General features: G+C 43.4%; 1 protein-coding gene across 1 annotated transcript; it reads right to left on the bottom strand.

The window, feature by feature from the left end:
• Window positions 1-4,496: 4,496 nt before the first annotated feature.
• SLC26A3 (solute carrier family 26 member 3) lies at window positions 4,497-18,379 on the bottom strand. The gene is made up of 20 exons (XM_009957585.2): window positions 18,249-18,379; window positions 17,390-17,529; window positions 17,167-17,277; window positions 16,920-17,077; window positions 16,005-16,169; window positions 15,172-15,324; window positions 14,349-14,431; window positions 12,895-13,042; window positions 12,650-12,763; window positions 12,486-12,563; window positions 11,986-12,081; window positions 10,894-11,000; window positions 10,559-10,628; window positions 10,379-10,471; window positions 9,473-9,568; window positions 8,588-8,821; window positions 6,647-6,701; window positions 5,999-6,144; window positions 5,136-5,201; window positions 4,497-4,520 (listed from the first exon to the last, which is right to left on the bottom strand). The coding sequence occupies exons 1-20, from the start codon at window positions 18,377-18,379 to the stop codon at window positions 4,497-4,499; spliced, it is 2,268 nt and encodes a 755-aa protein (XP_009955887.2).
• Between the last annotated feature and the right edge of the window lie 5,169 nt (window positions 18,380-23,548).

Raw genomic sequence — 23,548 nt, 5'->3', positions numbered from 1 at the left:
AATGGTTGCCTTCACAACTGTGAGGTTCTTCACTGTGTTCAGATATGTTATAGTCACAGTAATGATTCATACTGACCAGCTTGTAAACTGAACTAGCTGCATTTGTTTGGGCAGTGTGAGAATAATGAAGTTTAAAGCTCCTTTTAGTCTTGACTTAGCCATAAGACACAGCGACTTCAGAAACTTCTCCTACTCCGAATTGTGTCTCCTTGTTCTCTAAATATGGGGCATTAACTTGTTTGGTTTCTTTAAAAATTGTTCACAGTTTTGACTTGGTTCATGAGTACAAGAGCTTAAAAGATTAAAAAATCCAACATAGGTCTGGAAAGGTGTGGGTGGAAGAACAGCAGAAAGCTGGTAAATTAGCTCAGTCATCTTGAAACTTTAATCATTCATTCTGATAATGGAATGCAAGTGATTCTCGACTGCTAGTAGGGCTGATTGTACTAGACTTCTGTTAATGGAAAGAGTGGTAATGTGTGCAAGCGGGTGGGAATGTTTCTGTTTTCATGTAGTGATGTTTCACAAAAGAACTTCAGCTTAACTGCTAAAAAACCCCCCAAATGAGTAATTTTAAATAGATGTGAATATGTGTCAGTTGACAAGAGTTTTCTTCACTTTTATTTGTGAAAACCAATGCTTGGAACACAGCTCCATGATAATTTATGGTGAATTATTTCCTGCACTAAATAAAATCACACAAGTTCTAATGAGGGTTCCTGCACTTGTTCTTTGCCATTTCTGGATCAGATAAACTCTAGGCATTTTCTTAGGAAGCAGAAGGGAGCAGATGCATAAAGAGTGAGAAAAGCAAGCTGTCCACATTCAGCACATTAGGAATAAACAACTGTGAGTGATGTTTCTTTCCAGTAAAGAGGTGCTTAAAGGTACTTCTTCCTTAACAGAAACTTAGTTTGAAATTGAAAAAAATACGGCTTTGTGTCTTACAGTGCTCTCTCCATTGGGCTCAAGACCTTGAATAGCTGAATAACTTGGATTTTTTTGTCTTTCTATTTCACACAGGCAATCTCTTCTGCACTGCAAAGTGAAAACCAGGTCTGAGAGTAGGCTTGAGCATCACAGGCTTCATGGCCTCTGTGTTTTCCATCCTCTTGCTGGCTGTAAAATGCATGTTATTTAGTTACCAAGCATCTACGCTGTGCTGAGAGATAGGTTCAGGATATGTGATGATGAAGTGATACCATACCTGTCAGCTCTCCAAAAAGAAATCAGATATGGAATTTGCCTGTTAGCTTATTGAGTAAAATATTAAAAAGTGATACATGCTCTAACCGGGAAGCAAAGTGCCTAACGGAGGAGCAATAAATATGTGGGTTTCCAAAGGTCCCTGTCTCAAGAATAAGCGAGTAAATCTGCATCACCACAATATCCTACAATGGAGCAAGACGTATGTGTTACAATCTACATGAGGGTGAACTGTCCAGAAAAAACATTAGTATTAGAGTAAGAGAGGGTTGAATGCAGAAATAACCAGTACCTGGAGGGGGAAATCAAATAAAGCATCAGAAATACAGTGCTGCTGTTGTCAACATGAAAAAGTAAGGTGAAGGGTGATTTGAGATGGCAAGTAGCTGGCAGGGACGTGTGACATGGGAGTGCAAGGGCGTATGGTTAAGGTGTCCAGGTACCATGTCCATTTAAGAAATGGTGAATAGTTTTGGAAAGGGGATTTAGGCTCTGGGGCCCAGCGCTATATCGGAAGAGTCATTAGTATTACAATTAATTGTTCTGAGGAGTGCCATTTAGGAAACAATGTGCTTTTCTTAATCTGAAGCCTGTCAGCAAATCCAATATGGTTTTGAAGCGCAATATATGGTGTTCCAGCAGACTGACTTGCTTTTGCTAGGGATGTTTGCCTGAGCCTGTATAGGTGCACATGAGCACAGGACTGGAAAGAACAGCCTGAGTCAGAAAGTCCAGATTCCACTGGTATGATGTGGTATCATGATTTTCATAAATATGTTAAGCTTCATCTTAAAAAAGCCTCATCTTAGGTTTTTGCTCCTCTTATTCTGACTGGAAAGGATGTTGAGAATCTCGCCATTGTATAAGTTAGGAACCATCTTCTAATATCTAGCTTATGTTTATGTTTGGCCAGTTTATATCTTCTTTTTTTTTTTTTCCCTCATAGGACAATATTATTTTTTATCTTGCATAGTATTTCCTCTCTTAGCTTAAATCCCTGATGTATCTATATCTCTTTTTGCTAGTCCTTAGATACAGGCTCTCCCTTCCACAAAGATCCTCAAAGAAATTTTCCTCATTAATTGCAGTTTGACTTCATCCTTCCTGAACTGGAGAGCTCAGTCCTGAAGTTCAGAGTATTTAGAGTGAAATCTCTCCTGTGCATTGCGCAGTAGCACTAATATCTTCCTCATTCTGCTGGAAAAATCTATTCTGATATAATCTATGGTTTTTTTGAAAGCTGCATTAGAAAGGCAATTCGGTGACATCCTGATTTTACCTGTTTTCAGGTGCTGTTGTGCTGGTTATCTGGCACGTGACACGTACTTGACTTAGCCAGCAAGCCTGCTGTGGCATGCTCAGAAGAGCAGCGGGCTGGTACAACTGCCCACCACCCATCTGGTGTCTGTAGAAAGCAGCCTGTAACGTCTCGCACCGAAGGCCATGTCTCCCACGCCATTTCAGGCTCATGAGCACCCACCACAACACTGCAGCTTGTTATTCACCTGCAAACGTATGAGTGTGTTTTCTGAATGCTGAACTTCTTTTTCCTCGGTCTTCAGGCTCACCTCACTGTTTCTGTATTCAAAGCCTCCTCACTTCAATATTATCTTCCAGCTTGGTTTCATTAGCAGATTTAATCAGGTAACTCCAGATTTTTGTAAAAAAAAAAAAAAAAAAATTAGTGAAAATATTTAACAGATCAGTGCTCCCTCCATCCTGGTGTTTCCCTTTCAAAGCTCCTAGTTGTCACTTCCTCTTTAACATAATTCATCTTTGCCTTTCAGTGCCTTTACTCATCCCATCTTCTCCAGTGACATTAAAAGTTGCCCCTGTGCCATGGCACGGAAGCCTTTGCTCAGGTGCAGGGAGGTGACATCTGTGGTATTTCCCTTTGGAAGCTCAGTTTTCTGAATAAAGGTACCAGTTGCATGTGGTATATGTATTTGTACCTTTTATAAAAGCAGGCGGCATTTCTGTCTGGTTTTCCTTCAAATTTTGTTTTGAAGTCCTGCATACTATGGAGATAAAAATAGTGGTTCTTCTTCCCTTCAGCCTTTCTTCACTACAAGTCCAAATGCACACGTCTGGTCACCCCAGCTTGGCTGAAAGTCAAAATTAGGCTTGAAAACGAAAAACTCTTGTGATTTCAGACTGCTATTTCTTTCAGACTCCGGGAATGGTTCTGTTTTCCTCTAGGCAGAATATTTTTATATGTCTAGCACTTGCTATGCTATATTAAAAGTTCTGTCTCTTTTGGTTTTTGTTTTATTTTGTTTTTTCCTCTGAAAGCTGTGATGTAGTTCCACTTCAGGCCTTAGATTTCCAGCAGGAGTTAATTGATGGCAGTTGTGCGGACTGGGTTGTGCAGACTAGAGTATCAGAGTAGGCTTTTTAAGTCAAAGTCCTCTGCACATCCATCCAAGAGACCTGGGCAATTCAGCCTGCCCACCTGGCAGCTCCACACCCACAGCTCCTCCCGAGCTGAGCTCTGGTGCCGGCACGTCTGTCCGCTTGCTCAGGGACACGCCGGGTCTCACTGATTATGAGCTACCTCAATGGTGTATTGACAAAAGCATTAAGCAATGCAGAGTTACCAAAATCATTATTTAATATTTCACTGTAAAGTAAATGTATCCTCTCTTGTGCACTTTGTACCAGCCCAAACCAAATCAATGAGTTGTGTTTAGATCTGAAAATGCTGTGTCTTTCCTGAATGATCTTCATGTTTTACAGTACATACATTAGTGACTATGTACACTGTGCTCATGGTAGTGAGACAGGAACAACTTCAATAACTCAGTCTACTAGGTGTCTTACAAACCATCAAGAAAACTTTATACAAGGTATATACAAGCTGAAGATAAAATATAACTCCCAACTATTAGTCTGTGTTATAGATTACAAGATTTCAAATATTTACGTATTCTCTAGTAACTGTACAGGTTGTCTACAAACTGTCGGAATAATATAGATATATGTACAAGTATACGCAAATAGGGCTAGCATTACCTGCTTCCTCAGCTCTGTGGGTAGGCTGTCACCAAGGTAGGAAATAAGAAAATCTGTGTGATTTTAGCCTCCGTGTATGTACAAAATACATTTTTATATATGTACAGAAACATATAAACACAAACAAGCCCATTCCAAAACTTGGAATGTAACCATATGTAATAAATCCTTCTTAAGGTATTTAAAAGTATCCTTCTGTCTTCATGCTCATCACTGCATCTGCATTATCTTCTGTAAGTGACATTGTGTTGCTGGATGATATATTTAGAAAATGAAATCTAAAATTTTGTTTCTGTTGGAATCTGTAGGAAATAAAAGGAAATAAATGTCACCCTCTGTAAGGAATAGCCAGGGTAGGTTCCCTCTGGTGAGTGATATGTAAGAATTTGCTCTTCTAAAGCATTTGTATGGGAAGACCGTGGTCTGATATTTTCTCCTCATGGGGTTGCTGTATGTTGGCTACTGCCCTTCTCTTTAAGTCCGTGATAAAAGGCTGCGTGTGTCCCTTTCTTATCACTGTCTCCAGGCTCCTCTCCTGCCTGAAACACTTGGATAAATGGGACTCATGCTGATGTTTCTGCCCTGTGGTCATTCTAACAGTGAGCTCATCATGGGGGAGCTGTGGTGGACAAGCAAGGAGACCAGGTGAGAGCCTGGTGAGATGGCCTTGGCCCGCCTTCCCTCCACAGACTCTCAGTGCGCAAGGGAAGGCTTGTGAGCCGAGCCCCGTGCCTCTTACTCCTGTAAGGCTTTGCTGCAAGTCAAATCCCATCAATAAACTGTCTGGATGTTTTCTGTCCTGGGCTGACACAAGAGCTCAGGGATGAAGATGCTTCTGTTATCTGACCTAGCGGTTCCCGTGAGAGGCTTTTGGGCTGCATTTCCTGTGGTTGCAGTACTGGAGATGGGAGTCTTACCGTGCACTCCCGGCTGCGCAGTCCGTTGCTGGAGATGATGATACTGTTGTTGCTGCTACGCTTCTCCTGCAATGAACACAAGAAGTTGTAGGTTAGGATATGGATTGCTTGTTTGTTCTTTTTTTTTTTTCTTCTTTTTTCGCATTGAAGAAGGTCTTGCTTTTTAAATCTCTGGAACATGTCTGGGAAGTTGACCTGGAAGGAAGGAAGCTCTTACTTGTCAGCCCTTTATGCCTGCCGCCACGTCTCCAGATCAGTGCAGAAGAGCTGAGCCAGTTCAGCTAAGTGGGATTAGACAGCTTCCAGGTGAGGGGCATTCTGCATTTTGTACTTTTAAACAGATCTAACATACATGGGATCCTTTCTTGCTCTTGATTTAAGAACACCCCAGAAAGGCTGACGCCAAATTTGGCTGCACTAATGTTTTTGCACCACTTTAGCACACCTTGTGAAAGTAGATGTCCTGGAAAGCCTACATGCAAGCGGCAAGTCTGTCTTGCAAGAGCCACTGCAGCATATGCAGCAGTTGCTGCCAGATGGGTGATGACAGACAACTACTGATGGATGGGCCAGGATTTCACCCTACACCATGTTCTTCCCAAGGAGGTGGCTTCAAGTGAAGTCCATGGCCAGGCCAGTCTCCAGTGGGGATTATTCACTCTTTTCACTAGTGGTTTGCCAGGCACCTGGCCAGGGGCCACTCTTACTCTCCAAATGTATTGGAGACCAACTGAGTTTTAGTCATTAACTTTTTGGATGCAGAGATGGTGTAGGGCACATGGCTAGCTATGCGGGGCACTGCTGTGTGCCTGTGAGTAATGTAGAGGCACTAAAGTAGCAAAATATGAAAACTGCAGTGTTACCTCAGCGAGCTTTAATTTGGGGGAGCTGGCTATGTCCTTCTTCAGCAAAATGTGTAAAACTGCATCATGAATGGTGAGGAAAAACATGGATGGCTTAATCTCCTCGTCAAAAAATGCACATCTTTCCAGTTTGTCCAGGAAGCCCTCTGTGGGGGAACAAAATCAAAGCACAAAGTGACCTTCAGGCCTTGAAAATGACAAAATAGTGTATCCTGAGCATGTCCACTGAGCGAACACAGGAATTGCTGGTGTACTGCACTGTTTTATTAGAGCAGATGGGTTCCTCTTTACCAATGTGGAAAGGATGGGCTATAAGTGCCCATCAGTACTGCCCTGCTCGATGCCAGACAGAAGGGAATTTGAGACCTGTTTCTTGTTTAATGCCTAATCCAGGCTGCCCAAGTGGGTCTCATAGCCCAGAGCTGTACAGCACAGGGGTGGCCATGGGTAAAACGAGCTGTCATGCATGGTCCCAGCCTGCTGGGGACAGCATGAGAGGGATGATGCTTCCACTCAGATGGATCTGTTCACTGTCCAACACTGGAAGGTAAAACTGGGGTGATCCACCACAGCTGTGCTCAGTGGTGGGCAGGGAAGGCAGTGGGATGAGGCATCTGTGGTGATGCTGACAGAAAGGCAAGTACTCACCATGTGCCCCTGCAATGTAAATGTCGATGTTGATTCGGACAAATTCTTTCAAAGTCTGTTAAACCAGAAAGAGGCACCATTTAAATACTGCTATTTTTGCTGATAACAGCCATTATGGCGATAACCAGAGCAAATATAGAAACACTTTAAGATATTCAAGATCTATGATGGTAAGCAGCTCTGAACTCAAACTCTGCTGCACCTAGAGGCAGGATAGTCTCTTCACATGGCTGCCGACAGGGGTGACGATCCTTTTGAAAAGGGTCAGTGTTAAATACATTTATCCCACAGTAAAAAAGGTGATCTTTCAAAAACTGTATGGCTTTATTGTACCTACTTGATACATAATGAAACTATGACTCCAAAATCTTCTGGGGAGATTTTTATAACAGAATTTGAGCAGAACTACAGTTCCCACTGGCATGGTAGGCGTTTAGTTCCTATGGAAATAGTTTTACGCACCCTGTGTGGCTTTAGGTAATTGACTTTAGGTACTACTGTTTGAAAATGTTGTTCTTCCTGCTTTGTTCAAGGTCATCCTGGGAAGCAAGAGCAGGAGCAGAAACGGGACTCTAGTGCTCCCACTCCCAGCCTGGTGTTTAAAGATGTATTTTGTATCTACATTTCTGTAAAACTTCCCAAAATCTTACCAGGTGAAGAAAGGGTGCCTCAGCTAACACAAATTTCAAGAAAAATTAGATTGATTACTTAATCTGTTTCCTAAATGTTTTCTATGGAAAATGTACATTAAAATTCACATCAACTCAAAGGTTGCCACTGACTTCCCAGTCCATGTAGGAATGCCTTTAAGAAGCAGGCTAGAAACACAGAATAGAATCACAGAATGGTTTGGGTTGGAAGGGACCTTAAAGATCACCAAGTTCCAACCCCCCCCTGCCATGGGCAGGGACACCTTCCACTAGATGAGGTTGCTCAAAGCCCCATCCAACCTGGCCTTGAACACTGCCAGGGAGGGGGCAGCCACAGCTTCTCTGGGCAGCCTGTGCCAGTATCTCACCACCCTCACAGTGAAGAACTTCTTCCTAATATCTAATTTCAATCTCCCCTCTTTCAGTTTAAACCCATTGCCTCTTCTCCTGTCACTACAGGCCTTGGTAAAAAGTCTCTCTCCGTCTTTCTTGTAGGCCACATTTAAGTATGGAAAGGCTGTAATAAGGTCTCCCTGGAGCCTTCTCTTCTCCAGGCTGAACAACCCCAACTCTCTCAAGCCTTTTGTGATAGGAGAGGTGCTCCATCACTCTGATAATTTTTGTGTCCCTCCGCTGGACACACTCCAACAGGCCCATGTCTTTCTTGTGCTGAGGACAGAATCACAGAGTAGATCTGGAGATCATCTAGTCCAACCCCCCCCTCCTAAAGCAGGTTCACCTGCAGCAGGTTACACAGGACTGCATGCAGGCAGGTTTTTGAATATCTCCAGGGAAGGAGACTCCACAGCATCTCTGGGCAGCCTGTTCCAGTACTCTGTCACCCTCAATGTAAAGAAGGACTCCAGAGCTGGCATGGTATTCTAGGTGAGGTCTCACCAGAGCAGAGCAGAAGGGCAGAATCACCTCCCTCGACCTGCTGGCCACGCTTCTTTTGATGCAGCCCAGGATACATTTTGGTTTCTGGGCTGCAAGCACGTGTTGCAGGCTCACGTCCATTTTTTTCATCCACCAGTACCCCCAAGTCCTTCTCCGCAGGGCTGCTCTCAATCCCTTCATCCCCCAGCCTGTACTGATACTGTGGATTGCCCCAACCTAGGTGCAGGACATTGTGCTTAGCCTTGTACTTCATGAGGTTCACATCGTCCCACTCCTCAAGCCTGCCAAGGTTCCGCTGGGTGCCATCCCTTCCTTGAAGCATATCACCATGTGTAACAGCATTCATATGTTTTTCTTTCATATGATCACTCTTTGTCTTGTGAATTACAATTACCTTTTGGAGGACTCTCATGGCAGAAAAATCGAGGAAGGACACTGATGAGAAATCCAGAATGATGCTGTGGATGTCGACCCGGGGCACAGTGATGCCTGGGGGGAGGTCAGCACCCCAGTTGATCTGAATGGGCAGGTCTGTCATGTTGGTGGGCTGATCAAGCTCCTCTATCCTGTTGTTGTCTAATTCTTCATCTGACTCATGTGTGTGGTTAGCAGCGCAAATCAGGCCTTTCTGTGTTGACAGAGAAAACTGTCATAATTAATACTTCTTTTTAATAGCCAGCCAGGGTATTAGTGCATCTTACGCAAGGGCAGGAGTGGTAGCAATGCAAAGCTGATGTACCCATGAGATGGAGTAGGACCCACCTGCACTTTACCTACGCAAAGTTCTGTCTCTCCCTTCTCTGGAGGAGTCTGTTGTCCCTCTCATGTTGTCTTTCCTCTCATCAATTATTTAATCACCATCATAATCAGTTAACGATGGCTTTTTATTGTTCTCTGAAGTCAATTATGAGATACAATTTGATTCAGTAATTTTGGAAGAAGTCAACAAAAATCATGCAGGATTTGGGCTGGGAGAAAACCAACTTTATCCTACCATTAATGCAGCATGAACATCACCTCTGTGGGATCTGATCCTGCCATTTGATGCCAAACAAAGATCTAGTGGACATGCACAAGCTCTGCCCAAGGTAAAGCTGTAGGTCTCTAACAGTGGGAGCCATTTAAAAATCTTTTTTTTTTCAAATGTGTTTATGTCATGAAGTAGCAACTTGGGGAATAACATATCTAATTAGGACAGGAGGCTGTGAGGGACTTTTCTGCCATGTCAAGCCAGGGAGCTGGTTGCTTAACCACCCCCAGGTGGAGTTGCCTTACATACAGGTGTCACTTGCAGCTCTCCTTTCTTCAGCATCTTTCTGATCTTCCTCAGAGCTTTATTGCGTTTCCTCAGGACTCTCTGTGGATTGAAGCCAACCTGCAGGAACAGCACTTTGAATAATTAAAAAAAATCCCGTGTGGCACCAGGGGAAGGACACAGCATCTCATGTAGCTTTTCTTTACAGTCATAATAAGCGTAGTTTGGACTTGATGTTGCCTACCACTTTTCATCAATTCAAACAGGGGCTCTTTTTCTTGGTTGGAAAGATGTCTACAGGCTAGGCTTGCCCATCTGTACTAGCTTTAGGGCACCAGCCCAGACAGCATTATAGCAGTAATGCTCATCCCCTAAAAGCAGCAGGAAGGGGAGGTTATGGTTACAAGTTTCGTTCAGTCTGGGGATGGCAGGCCTCTCTGGCATGGTGAGGGCTCAGGGGTCCTGGCTGTCCATGCTGGTTGTGGAGAGACTGTCTGCCTTTGCCTAGTTTGTCATGGAAGATATTAAGACCTCGTTGACAGTTTGATTTCATTCAGCTTTTCTTCTGACTGTTGTGGTTACTTGGGGCAAAATGAGTAAACTAGTGTTTATTTGGTGTAGATAATATAAATGCTAATAAAATAAAATAATGTCCTTTATATTCTCTATGTTTGCATTACTTTCTTCTAAAGGACTTAAAACATGTATATACATTGTTATGGTGTAAGTTCAGCGTGAGTCAGGCTGTTCTTCTGAGAGTCGTGTACCTACATGTGGGATTACAGTAGTGGCAACAATATTTGAATAATTCATGAAAAATTAATCTTTGAACTGTGGACTGACTACATAGATAGTAATTATTGGGAAATCGTATTCACCTTAATCTGTCATACAATTCATATGTTCAGAACGACAGCCCCAGACACTTACAGCAGTGATGAGTTTCTCTCTGAAAAATTCAATATTAGCAAAGAAGATAGGAGACGAGCATCTGAAAATCTTCACTCCCTCTGGCTCATAGATCTGTACAATGAAGCAAAAGTGTCAGTAGCAATGTCTTCTATAGAAACAAAATGAAGCAGATAATAAAAGAAACACGGTATTTCTTACATCGGTGTAATCCTTTCTGTTTCTGTAGATGTTACTTCTCCCAACATTAGCCAAAACGGTGCAGCTTGGACTGTGAACAAACACACCCATACACAATTATTTGTACGCCATACTGACACCTGGCAGAAGGGAAGGATCAGAGAAAGGAACCTCAGCTGTGCTGGTAAACTGAAGCAGGACCCCACGTCCAAGGGTTTACCCCTGTAAATTATATTTCCATATGCGGTTGCTGGACAGACCGAGGCATGGGGCTGCTGGCCTTCTCTGTGCAAGGGGAGTTAACTTATAATGGGTGGCCCTGAAATATCTTATCATTGCATCCAACAAGTACTCACATCTGGGAGCGGATCACCACGGTCAGCAGCTGGAACGCCACGGCGGTTGCTAGCCCAATATCCAGGCCAAGAAAAACAGCAGCTAAGAAAGTCACCACCCATATAATCTGTAACGAGCAGGTGGATGGCAGTAGTTATGAGCATGTCAAGGACCTGGATCATGAGCCCAGGGTAGGAATAGCAACAGATCTCAGATCTGGTCCAGGCTGTCCATCTGCCTTTGGTGAGGGGTTTCATGTTTCCCAGCTTTTTTTTTCTTGTAAAACAGGGCCAGACTCACCTACTAGCACCAGGGAGTGTTTCTAGGGATGACAATTTCTGTACAATAAAGGCTTAGAATAATAAAGGTGTGGATCTTCTATAGGTGGTTCACTAAATGCTCAATAAAAATCCAGCAGAATAGCAAGGTTACAAGTAAACAGAGTCCTGGTAGAGCTGAGAGTTGTAAACGTGCAAATGTAGGAGCTACGAATGTACATGACTGATAAGCACGAATGACTAGGTAATATTGAATATTTTTTAATCACAGTATTCTCATGTGGTAAATAACTGTAGCTGGGAACAATGAGGCCTGGAACCATTTGGGAACACAAGGAATTGGCCAATAAGATAGGCAAGAGCCTAAATTTTCTGAGTGTCAGAGGTAAGCAGTCCTGCCTTCCAGCCGTGAGCTTTAGCACTTGGAGTAAATCCTTCAAGCCATGGGCATCACTTGTTTTTTGCTGTGTAACTTCCATCTAACGTACTGCGTGAGCATGAGAAACTGTCCCTGGATGTGTAGCCAATGCAGTAGATGTTTAGAAGTTTTCTGTAACTGGCTTCTATATTTGACTTTGTATAATGAACTGTATTTTAGTAGATTTTGATGAAATGGATGCAAATGAAGTTAGGAGAGAGAATTGACTCAAAATAGTTGGGACAAACTGTAAAACACAAGCAAGCGATGTACAAGCAAAAAAGGCATGCCACTGTTGTACTTTCCGTTTAGTGAAGTAAGGCAGGTATAAAAAAAGAGATAACTTGGAAGTGAATTTGCATAATAGATGACTTCCAGAGTGCTTCATTCCTGAATGATTTTGGGACTCAACTTACACAGTCATACTTGTCTTTTCTCCATAGGATGCCTATTTCCTTGAACTGCATGAGCATTCCTTTCAAGTTGCCAAGAGCCAAAGATGCAAGGACTGACTGTTAAAAAGACCAAAATACATGCTGAATTTTAAAGCAAGCAAAGAAAATGTTGAACATTAAGACTTAAAAGATAGTACAAATAGGGCCATAATCCAGCTGAAAGGCCAGGGAGCTCCTCCTGGTATATTGCTGCTGCTGGAACCTCCCTAGCTGTGGTGCAGCGCAGATGTCTCTTATTTTTGGCACTTAAAAGCTGATGCTGTGATGTGTGGTGTTTGGGCACTTGTATTCCCTTTGAGGCACCAGATATAGTGGTCCTCTCTGTCATGATCTGGGAAGAAGAACCAAGCTTTGCAAAACCCTGTTTGGCTCCCACTGAAGCGTATGAGCACTCCCAGTGACTCCTAGAGCAGCCCTGTCTTTGGCAAGAGGAGGAAGTGCTAGGTGAAACCAGTGAATACCTTCTGTAATGGTGCCAGGAGAAACCCAATGGCCAAGATCACAATCAAGACGATGACAGCTGAGATAATACCGGCAATCTGTGCGAGAGAACAGTTCCACCATGAATAAGTACCCACAGGCATTTCTTGCATTAAACGCCACCATGATCTGTTGTCTTCTATACCTGTGTTTTGCCTCCTGTGCTCTCCTGCACACCTGATCTTGACAGAGCAGTGCTGGAGGCAAATCCTTTGAATGATCCACCAACTATATTACCCAGCCCAAAAGCAATCAGTTCCTGAAGCAAAACCAAAAGAGATTGTTCTTAAAAGCTGGTTCATGACAGTTATTCACAAGGCAAAGCATTCCTAAAATGACTTCTTTCCCATTGACAAATGCACTGTATTGATTTCTGTGTTATTTGCCTACCTGGTTACCATCTACCGGGTAGTCATGCTTGATGGAATACACTTTAGCCACAGAAAAGGCTACTGCAAACCCAACAATTGCGATGGAAATGCTGTCGCCGATACACTTTTGGAGGATACCTGCATCAGGTGCAACAGGCACTTGAAATCTGAAAGACAAAAAGCTCTACTCATTAAGGGTATGCCTAAGGAGAAAAGTTGTCAAGAAAGCAAGCAAGGCAGTGGCCCAGCTCATACCGGCCACTTTGGAGAGATGTGACACAGAATTGTGACTCTGAACCCTACCAAACTTTGGAGAATCCTTAATCGGGACAGGGACTCTGTTTATCCACACTCAGCTTGGTTTGTGTCTCAGCAGGTTTTCACTTACTTGGCCAGGACCAGCCACAGCTTAGTTTGTCTGAGGTCACAGTTCTGCCTTCTAGTTGTGCATGGATGTAAGATCTGACATGGTACTGAGGCCCCTGCACAGGCAATTTGCGTATGAAAGGGTTTCACTTAATTACAACAACAAAAAAAATCCCTGTGTGATTCATTGCAGCATTTTAGACAGTTAAACAAATATTTACTGAGTCAGGTAACATTGACTACTCTCTCAGGCTATCTACCTGCTAGATGTTTTACCATTTCCTGCTCCTTTGGTCAAGGTCTTTTGCAGATCCTAGGGAGAATTCTTCTCTGGGCTTTTTTTTTTTTTTCCTTTCTTTTCTTTCTTTTTTTCAGTGAACTGAAAGCTGAAGAATGGAGACTTTTGAGCAGAAATAGCTGTTCCTCTGCAAACTTCATCTGCTAACACCCTCAGGGCTACAAGAGGCAATAGAGAACACCCCGGTGAATAAATGGCTGCAGTCAGCCATGCTAAATGTCTTCTGACCTCTTTTTAACTTCATGTGTGCCTATTAGTTCCTTATGCCAAAATTCTGGCATAGCTGGATGCACTCTGTATATGGATATATACTTTGTATGTGCATATATATTCTCTATGTGGGCATGCTTCTGGAGGAACAGACGTTGAGGCCTCTGGAGGATCAGGGTGCCTGGGGAGATGCTGGCGGCTGGTCACAGGACCAGGCAGGAGAACTGGTGGCTTCCCAGGGCTGGTGGTGGCTGCTGAACCATTCGTGTACTTCGGGGGAAATGGAGGGGTTCAGGAGTGAGTGGCTCAGTAGAAGGGACAAGCACCAACCTCCTGCTCGACAGCTGTCTTAGAAAACGAAGCATGTGATTATTTCATGTCACAGTGTATTCTTTGTCGTAGGAGATGTGCTCTAGTGAGTAACTTTTACCTGTTGAAAGTGTGTCCTCATATTGTTGAGAGCAAAATATTTATTTACCTACTGAAAGAAGATGAAGCAGATCATTTTAATCAGAAACATAGCTGAACTGATTTAGCATTGTCAAAGTACAGAGAACATTTTGCTCCACTGGTGAATTTCAAGTACATCACTTACTTACCCTTCCTCTAGTTTTCCGACTACAGCTACACCAAATTTTTCTTCAAAGTTAACGAAATAGGAAATCAGTGCTGCTAAGACTGTCTGAAAGGTAATAAACCCCATCTTCATTAGGCACATTCAAGCAAGAGTGTGAAGAAACTACTAAAACCCATTACCTTCCCTCTCCCACACGCCCTTCAGTCTCATCACTAGCAGCAAAATTATGCCCCAATTCTGCACATCCCTTTGCTCTTCAGATGTCATTCCTGAACCACTTTACAGGTATGGGTTTATGTTCATAAATCACACAGAGTATATATATCAGAATATTTCACTAACAACAGAGAACATCCCACCCAATAAACCAGGTGTTCTCTAACAAGGTGCTGTAATAACTCTGGGGGAAAACAAGCACTATGTGCATCTATAGCAACACCCTCCAGGACTTTAGGAGTTTGCTGCCCATGTGAGGCTTCCTTCACCCCGCTGCTGCTTGTGGGAGCAAAACCCTCTGCTGCTGGAGGGCAAAACTCTTTAGTGCTTGGCCGTGGATGGCCAGGACTTCAGTGGCTTCATGCAGGTGTGGTGCAGAAGGGCCCCAGCTGTAGGACTGCAGTGGCTGGTGTCAGAGCCAATTTTGTCCAAGGAAAAAATTCATACTTTATAACATGTATTCAGTTAAGGACAGCTAAGTAGAGGTAAAACCTCTCACAATTTTTCCTTAAAGGTAAAATGATAACCCATTGTTTAATATAGAACAGGAGAAGAAACAGTTAAAACTCTGCTTCCTGTGTCACTATAGTGATGGAGCAATTGGAAAATCAAAGAGAGGTGACCATTACCACAAGGAGTTCGATCGGGATGGGAGTTGGTAACTTTGCTTTGTATCGATCATTTATTTCTTTCACCACGAACACGATAAGCAAGACAACAAGGGATGTGACAAGGTCAGCGATGTTTGTTTCCGTGATCTGGCTGAAAACACTCTCCAGAGTCTGCAAAATCAGGGAGAAACATGGTGCTTTAGAAACAGTAGTGCCCTGGCACAGTAGCACTATCCCTTTCAGAAGAGCCTGTATCTGAATTGCTCTAAGGGTCATGGCGGTTGGGATTCATTCTCTGTGGCAGGATGTGGATTGCAAACCCCAACGAATGTGTATGTGCATCGTCCAAATGATGAAAGCATCTGTGAAAGACCCTTTCCACTGGCTCTTGACCCTCTCGTCCTGACCTCCCCCTGAGGGAGACTTGGAGCAACGCGAGACTTGGAGGAAGCGTGAGCAATGGGAATTACTGGGCAGGTGCCTCTCTCTGCTCCTTCTTCCTGCCCTTCTCCTTCCTCCTTTCTCATCCAACAGTCCTCACAGAGTCATACCCAAATTAAATATGTTTAATATCAGTCCAGATAAAATGAATTAATTAAATGCTTGAGGCAAAGTTGAACACACAATTAAAATATGTGAACACACAATAGAAAATATTATCTAATTAGCCCAACAGGGTGTAATTTGGTGTTTGGTTATATAGTAATAACACATCTCATATTTTTCTCTTGTGTTTCCTCCTACTTGGCTGTTTTTGTACTGAGTTCTGTTATTACTGCCTCGTGATATACGGTCAGATATACGTCATAGGTTTCAATAGCATTATCAAGTAATCAACACTTAGCACTTACATAGATGATGCCAAATGGTTTATTAAATCCGGGGACAGGTAGCTGAAGCATGAATTTCAGCTGAGATACCAAAACATGGATAGCCGCAGCAGTCGTGAAACCGCTGATTAATGATTGTGATAGATAAATAACGATGAATCCAAACTGGAGAATTCCTAGAAGCAACTGAAATGCAAAATGATCATACGTCACTGTGATTCATTCATGCTTTTAAGCAATCTCTGCAACAAAGAGAACCATATTTAATGGGAACAAAGATTTTCACCTAATCCCATACATTGAGCGATTAAGGAAAATACTCTCACCAGACTTGCCATAACAGTTGAGACAGCTACAGGGGGCTAGTAAGACTAGTAAGAGTAATTGCTAAAGCAGCTAAAACCTATTCTTTTTATTTTGTAGCTAAAATAAACCTCCTTAGTCTTAGGGTTTTCAGTACCCGTGTTTTCACATGGTAGCAGTGTTTCATGAGGCACAAATGTATTACGATGGTAGGAAGGAAGGAACTGTAGCAATTCTAGGAAGTAAGGAGAAATTGTGGTTTTTTGAAAAGACAAATCCAAATACTTTACTATTACGAGACAGAGCTTTTATTCCCCTTGGTGTGTCTGCATCATTCACAGCTACTTTTTTCCTATCCAGCAGATGGTTTTTGGCTGTAGGTGGGGTGCAGCTATGTGGCCTGTAGGCTCAGGTCTGGGCAAAAAGAGGTATTTCACAGCATGGATCAGTGCCTGGTCACTGGAGGGGAGCAGATGTTTCCTAATCAGTGAGCCAAGGTCAGTTGTGTGGAGAGAGAACAATTACTTTAGTGACTACACCAGCAGAAGCCAAAGAGGAAGGTCAGTCCACTATCCATCTATTCATATACGAGCATACAGACACGCGCTGGCACTCACACGTATGTTTACCAACCTGAAAAACCCCAGAAAGGAAGGTTACGGATGCAGCCACCATCACCCTCTCTTCATTTATTGCTGAGATATTCGTGGAAGTGCCATTTCCAGCACTGTCATCGGGGACCAGCCTGACGACGGTCCCTCCCACCATCAGGCTCAGGACAGGGAAAGGACCTGAGCGGCACAAGGTGTTTGTTAGAGACCCAAAGGGGCATCACGCACCTCTTCACCAGTGAGGGGGCGGTCGGTGTGCCAGAACTTACCCACAGAGATATGTCTGGATGTGCCAAAGATAAAATAGACTAGAACAGGGAAAAATGCCGCATAGAGTCCATAACCAGGGGGGACGTTCACCAGCAAAGCAAAGGCAAGACCTGTAAGGACAGAGGCCCGGGGAAGGCGATGAGCGTGTTACAGGCTGAAGCCAGCAGTCCCTTTGCACCTGGCCTAGCAGGCTGCGTCAGAGCACACGTTCCCTGGAGGTACCTTGCAGGACAGCCACGAGCCCCGTGTTGATGCCAGAGACAATGTCACTCAGGATCCACTCCCTGAAGCGGTATGCTGGCAGCCATGAGACGATGGGAAACAAACGCAAGGCAATTTTTTTGGCCCGTTGTGGGGAGCAGCTATGAAGACACAAGAGAACAGAGCTCTGTCTGTGAACAGCTTGGCTGAGTCGCAGCCTTGACCAGCCTGCTTTGCCAGCTGTGCTTCAGGGAGGACCTGGTGGCCTCCAGAGGTCCCTTCCAATCAAAATTTTCATGGAATTGTAGAACCATAGGATGGTTTGTGTTGGAAGAGACATTTAAAGGTCATCTAGTCGAACCCCCCCTGCAATGAGCAGGGACATCTTCAATGAGATCAGGTTGCTCAGAGCCCCATTCAACCTGAATGTTTCCAGGGATGTGGCTTCTGTCACGTCTCCGGGCAACCTGTTCCAGTGTTTCACCACCCTCGTAGTAAAAAACGTCTTCCTTCCTTATCTCTAGTCTGAATCTACCCTCTTTTAGTTTACACGTTACTCCTTGTCCTGTGGCTACAGGACCTGTTGAAAAGTCTGTCCCCATTTTTCTCATAAGCCCCCTCTAAGTATTGAAAGGCTGCAGTAAGGTGTCCCTGGAGTCTGTGCTGCCAGGTGCTCAGGAAAAGATAAGCTGCCTGGGATACAACTGTAGGAAGACTTTTAAGGGTAATAGCAGCTAAAAATCCTTAGAAAAGTCTGACGTTGCATTTGCTTTGTGGGAATCTGAGATGGAAGTTGTCAGGATGGAGTTCATGCTGCCCGAGAGCAGCAATTTGGGATGCTTCTTAGATCCATATTTAAAAAAAAAATAGATCTCCTTACCGAAAATATAGTTTCAGGTGATCCCAAAAGGTTTTATGATATCTGTGCAGTTTCTCATGCTCTTCGTTGAACAAATTCTCCGAGTACACAGGTCTGGCTACAACATAGTGGTTGCCCACAGGTTCAACCATTTCTCCCGAAATGTCAAACGAGAATGGCAACCTGCGTGTGCTTTGCTCTGGCCTCAGTCACTTTAAAACCTGAAATGAAGAACGGGGTTAGCTACTTATGTACTGTGAGGCAAGTAGCCATAGCATAGATGAGTGAACTCCAAACCAAGCGTTACCACCTTCGAAGATCAAAAGAGAGATGGTTGAGACACCTGCTTCACTTTGCCAAGGAGGTCTCCTGCCCTCCTCCCCGCCCCACTGCAGGGCAGCATTTCGCTGGAGCGTGAAGTATTTCTTTCTAAAGATGCAGCTAAAAAGTGGACAAGATGGATTTTGAGTTAATTTATCTCCAAGTCGGCTGTCTACTACCAAAACCTACCTCCCTTTAAGGGAGACTAATTTCTTAAAGAACAAACAAGTGGACCCCCAAGCAGTTTCTATTTGTGGCACCGCCGGGGGGGCTGGGAGCTTGCTGAAACCCGCCGACACGTGAGGGGAAAGGCAGAGCCAAGGCAGGGCTCAGCCGTCCTCTCTTGGACTTGGAGACAGGGCTGAATCTTTCGGCTTGGGTCTGTGTGATGAGGAGGTTAGGCTCAGTGGTAAAAAAGCATGGTATTTCTGCTTGTTAAGTTACTTGTGAGATTTATTTCCACAGGCTGTCTGGACTGCTCTCCTCTGTTTCAACAAAGAGTTGTCGCAATGTTTGACCTCAATACTATTTTCTACCTTGCCGCAACCTACATTTGCATGTTTGTGCTGAATAGAAACTGTCCTTGGTCACACCAGAAATGACCCCTGAAGCCCGCATTACACATGAGAAGATTTAAGATTTGTTTCAGTCGATACCACTGGGTATTTTGCAGCGGTTAATTGATGACATCACTGTGCTGCCCACTGTGCTGTTACAGTTCTCTCTACGTCTCACATTCTTCCCATGTTAAATTCACTTAAAAAAATGTACTATCTAAAACCATTTCTCTCTGCTGCAGCCACCATTAAGTATTTCATGGAAGTATACATTAATATTTAATAGTCTTAGACAGGAGCCATTGAACTTGCTCTTGGTAGCTACAGTGGGACTAGATGATTATTGTAGGACCCTTCCAACTGGAACTAATCTATTCTATCCTACTCTATTTTCTTTTGACTCAGAGACAAAGATGTACTGTAGGAAACAAAAAGTCTTTTGTGACAGTGATAACAGAACATTTTTCTTCGTTTTCTCTCCTGTAGTGCAAATGGTCCTTGGCACCTTGGTGCTTGCTGGTGGTCTCATGACAGACACCTGACAAACACTAGTTCCTCCAGGTCTATTGCCCGACTCGTGTTGAAATAGTCCAAATGCATTTCTGATTGAGACTTGTGTGTACTCAATATTTGGAGATATCGCAGGACAGATTATAATCTGTGCCGCTTTAAAAAGTGGCACAAAGCACTTTGCATAGTTACGAACAGATAGAAACCTTTTTATCTGTGACAATTTTGGCATTAAAATGTGAATCCCATCCTAAAACTTTGCTACAGCTCAGGACCCATTATTGGCCTATTTCAAGTGATTTCATTTTAGTTTCCTCCTAGTTCATTCTGGGGAAATTCACGGTTATGTAGAAGTCCAAATAATGTCAGATGAACCTCTTAGGTATGCTGGGTTTGTTGATATACTATTTTTCCACAAAGGATTCACTATTTTGGCAATGGGTTAACAATTTTTACTCTCTGGTTTAACATAAAAATATTAGTTCTGTAATATTTTCCAAAAACTGGTGGATAATTATGCTAATAGACTAATACTCAAAGTCTCAGCTCATTCAAGACCCTTATGAAAAGTCAGTTAAAATCACACTCCAATCCTGTGATTGTACACTCCTGTCCCTCCTTCTGTTGGGATCAGAGTTCCAAACCTGAGTCTAATGACATTTCAGTGAAAAAATTGGTTAATTTAATCCTTTCTCTGATAAATCTCGCTGTACTTAGATTTGCAGGAAGGAGTTTTATCTACCAAAGATTTTAGAATTGTTGTTTCCTAGTCTGCTTACGAGCCTTTTAGACTTCACATTTCAGAGTGAAATATTGCTGAAGGTCCTGTTCATTACACTGTAGGACACAAGATGTACTATTTGTACCCTTTGAAATGTTCATAAGCCATAAAAATAAAAGAAGTTCGTGGGTTACTCTTTCATTTCAGATTTTCAGTGGTGTGGCAGCTGCTGCAGCTTTTGTGAATACTTTAGTTGTCACTCCTATCCCTTGCCCAGCCTTTGTTCTTTCCTCAGGCTGAATTTAATGCCCTGATCTCAGGGAACATACAACACTCCTCTTTGCAACTCTCTGAATCTCCTTGGTTTATTAGTACTGGTCTTGTTGAAGGTATAAGTATTTTGTTTGTGGTTTTCCCCTCCTGATAGGAACCCCAATTTACTGACTCTCCTCTGGGTTAGCTTTGGGTTGATGACTTAGAGCTGCAGATGGAGACCTAGAGCCTCACCCCGAGGGTCTTGTCAAGATGAACCATGTGAGCATGAGAGTCCTTTAAAGACTGCAGTGCCACATGGCATTTCTCAAGTCAAGTTTAACCAAGCCAGCCTGAGCACCTGAAATGCAGGTATAAGATGCCTTCAGCCTGTTTCCTGGCAGGTAAATGAGATCATATGGTGCAGCACCTTGCTGCATCTAGGTGACCACTGCTGCTAGTCGAGGTTTTCTTGTCTCATTCCCTCTTCTATGGGCTCTGTCAGCTGCTATCTGCTACCGTGACTTCAGCCAGTATTGCCTTCCTCATGTTTGCTCTCATTTTCTTCCCATATATGTTTAGAAAGATAAGATGCCCTCTGAATAGGGAGGGTCTTTTTAGCTGTTGGCACCATTACTTATTTTAGAAGTTTTAAAGAAAATGGGGATATTGTGATGAGTATCTTGTAGTGGAGGCCAACATCCTCTGCAAATCCTCTAAAGGAGAAATCTGTACTCCAGCAGCACACGCTGCCTTTCCAGAGTGCTCCCACCATTAAGTCCATGGACTACTTGTGGGACTTGGCCAATTAACAGTTTTTCTGATGAGTCCTACAATATGTCCACCCACCCATGGGGAACAGAAGCACAGACTGAGCTTACACTGCACAGCTATGGAGTGGTAGCAACTTTCACTCACTGTTGACTAAGACTAGGTCTGAACTGAAACCCCAGAGATAACATTCTGGTTCAGTTTTATTCTATATAGCTTCTGATCTTGTTCTCATGGCCAGCAATGAATAGTATTAGCATCTCTCATATGTAAAAACCTTCAACTCCACTGCTAATCCCTCACATTTGTGAACCTTTGATGATGCATATTTTGACCAGCGTTGTTTTGTTGAGGGGATTAACAAAGGGATACTTTTTTTCCTTTATTAATTTATCCTAAATATCGACTAAAGGGACACAAAAATCCGGTAAATTTAACTAAATAATTAAATATTAACATGCTTCATCCCACTTTTCAATCTCTGTATACACACTCACAAACTCTACTTCTCTGCAATATACACATTTGAAAAATACAAACAAATTTCACAAGGGAAACTTTTACATTTTAAAAGAAATATAACACATGACTAGAAGCATTTCATTTATAAGCATTACTTCACATGTCCTATACCCAGACTGGCAAGTCAAAATTTTACCTGATCTGTCTTCCAGGAAGCTCTTCAGAAGAAACCACACCAAGATTTTACAGAAAAAGGTATCCTTGATATTTTCAGAGGCAGTGCAGGTATCTTGTGCTATTCTTCATTTCAGAACCTCCCTAAATACTGGCAGCACTTTAATAACTAACTTCAGTTAACTTTTACAAGAAAAGGAAGATTTCACTGTGGCCTTGACCATTGAGCCGATCCGCAGGAGGGATGATAAGAGTAATTTCTTGAAGTTCTCTGTGACATTGCTTAACTTTGTTTGGTGAACTGTTTCTGATTGGTCTGCAGAGACTAATATGAGAAAATAGAGATGAATAAGGACTATCTGTTGCAATCCTGTGCTCTGCATCTGCCAGGTTTCTGTTGAGCAGAAGTGGGAAGTGGTGACCAGACCTCAGCTATGGTACACTTCATTTCTGAAGAAGCATGAGCCAGTGGTAAGGGAGATGGGGGCCACTAGGCATGCTAGCACTGAGCAAGGTGTGCCCCTCCGAACCTTCCTCTGAAGCACCTTTAAGGGACCCTAAATTATCTTTCCAGAAGCAATTCCTGAATGCTCAGATCATTGCCAAAAATAGCTTTGCAGGGATTTCCAAAGGCTGGCTGTGACTTAGTAGAGCTGACAGCTGTGGCATCCTGTGACAGACAGTGGAAAGGTGCAGATGGTGTGTGCGGCCAAGTGTTGGGGCACGAACATGGCGTAGGCAGGTTGGACTGTCATGCAGGATCCTGTTCCCCTCCACTGCCTGTAGACGAACTGAGGGAAATCATCCTCCCTAGGCCAAAGTGAGCTTTTGTAAACATTTCCCTGAGATACCTGAACCCACTTAAGAAGATAGGCGAAATAGCATTTTGATACCTCAGGCTGCAACTTCAGTTGCAAGTGCCTGCATTCAGGTGTCCTGTGTTCAGGAGAGCAGTAAAACCTTCAGTGCTGAAGTGCTGAGGACACCACAGCGTCGAAGTTCCCTGATGGAAAACATCCTTATGACCCTTTCGTTAGGTCACGCCGCCACAAACACCTAGGTACACTTCAGCTGTTGATGCCCGTGGTATCAGGAAGGCCGTGGGGTGCCAGGCTCCTTAGGGCACTCTTGTAGGCTGGAAGCCAGAGCTTGCCTTAGTCTTTAGGGCTTTGAAATCACAGACCCTACCACTGAAGAAAGTTTTCTTCATCTGGTGAAAGGGCAAGGCATGAGGGAGGGGACCCTGTGTACTCTGGAGGGACAGTCACACACATGAGTGTAGGAGGAGAAGACGTGGGAGGAGCTTGAGGTTCTGCTCTCAGATGGTTTGTCCGTGTTTCAGTCAATGATTAGATCAAGAAATAATGAAGCCAGCAGGACCTCAATATACATGCCCACAAGGTGAGAGCTGTATTAGACAAATCAATCAGGATTTCTTTCTTGTGCTTTAGCCCATGGCTCTGAGTTCCCCAAGAGTCTTTATGGACCTCAGGTGCTTTTGAAAGTTGGAGCTACACTTCTAACCAAGACCATAAGCTCCCCTAGTCAGTAAA

The sequence above is a fragment of the Leptosomus discolor genome, chromosome 1 (assembly GCF_034619465.1).
Source record: "Leptosomus discolor isolate bLepDis1 chromosome 1, bLepDis1.hap2, whole genome shotgun sequence".
In the NCBI taxonomy this organism is placed as follows: Eukaryota; Metazoa; Chordata; class Aves; order Leptosomiformes; family Leptosomidae; genus Leptosomus; species Leptosomus discolor.
Note: the sequence above shows the minus strand (reverse complement) of the source record. Positions and strands in the feature narration are given on the sequence as shown.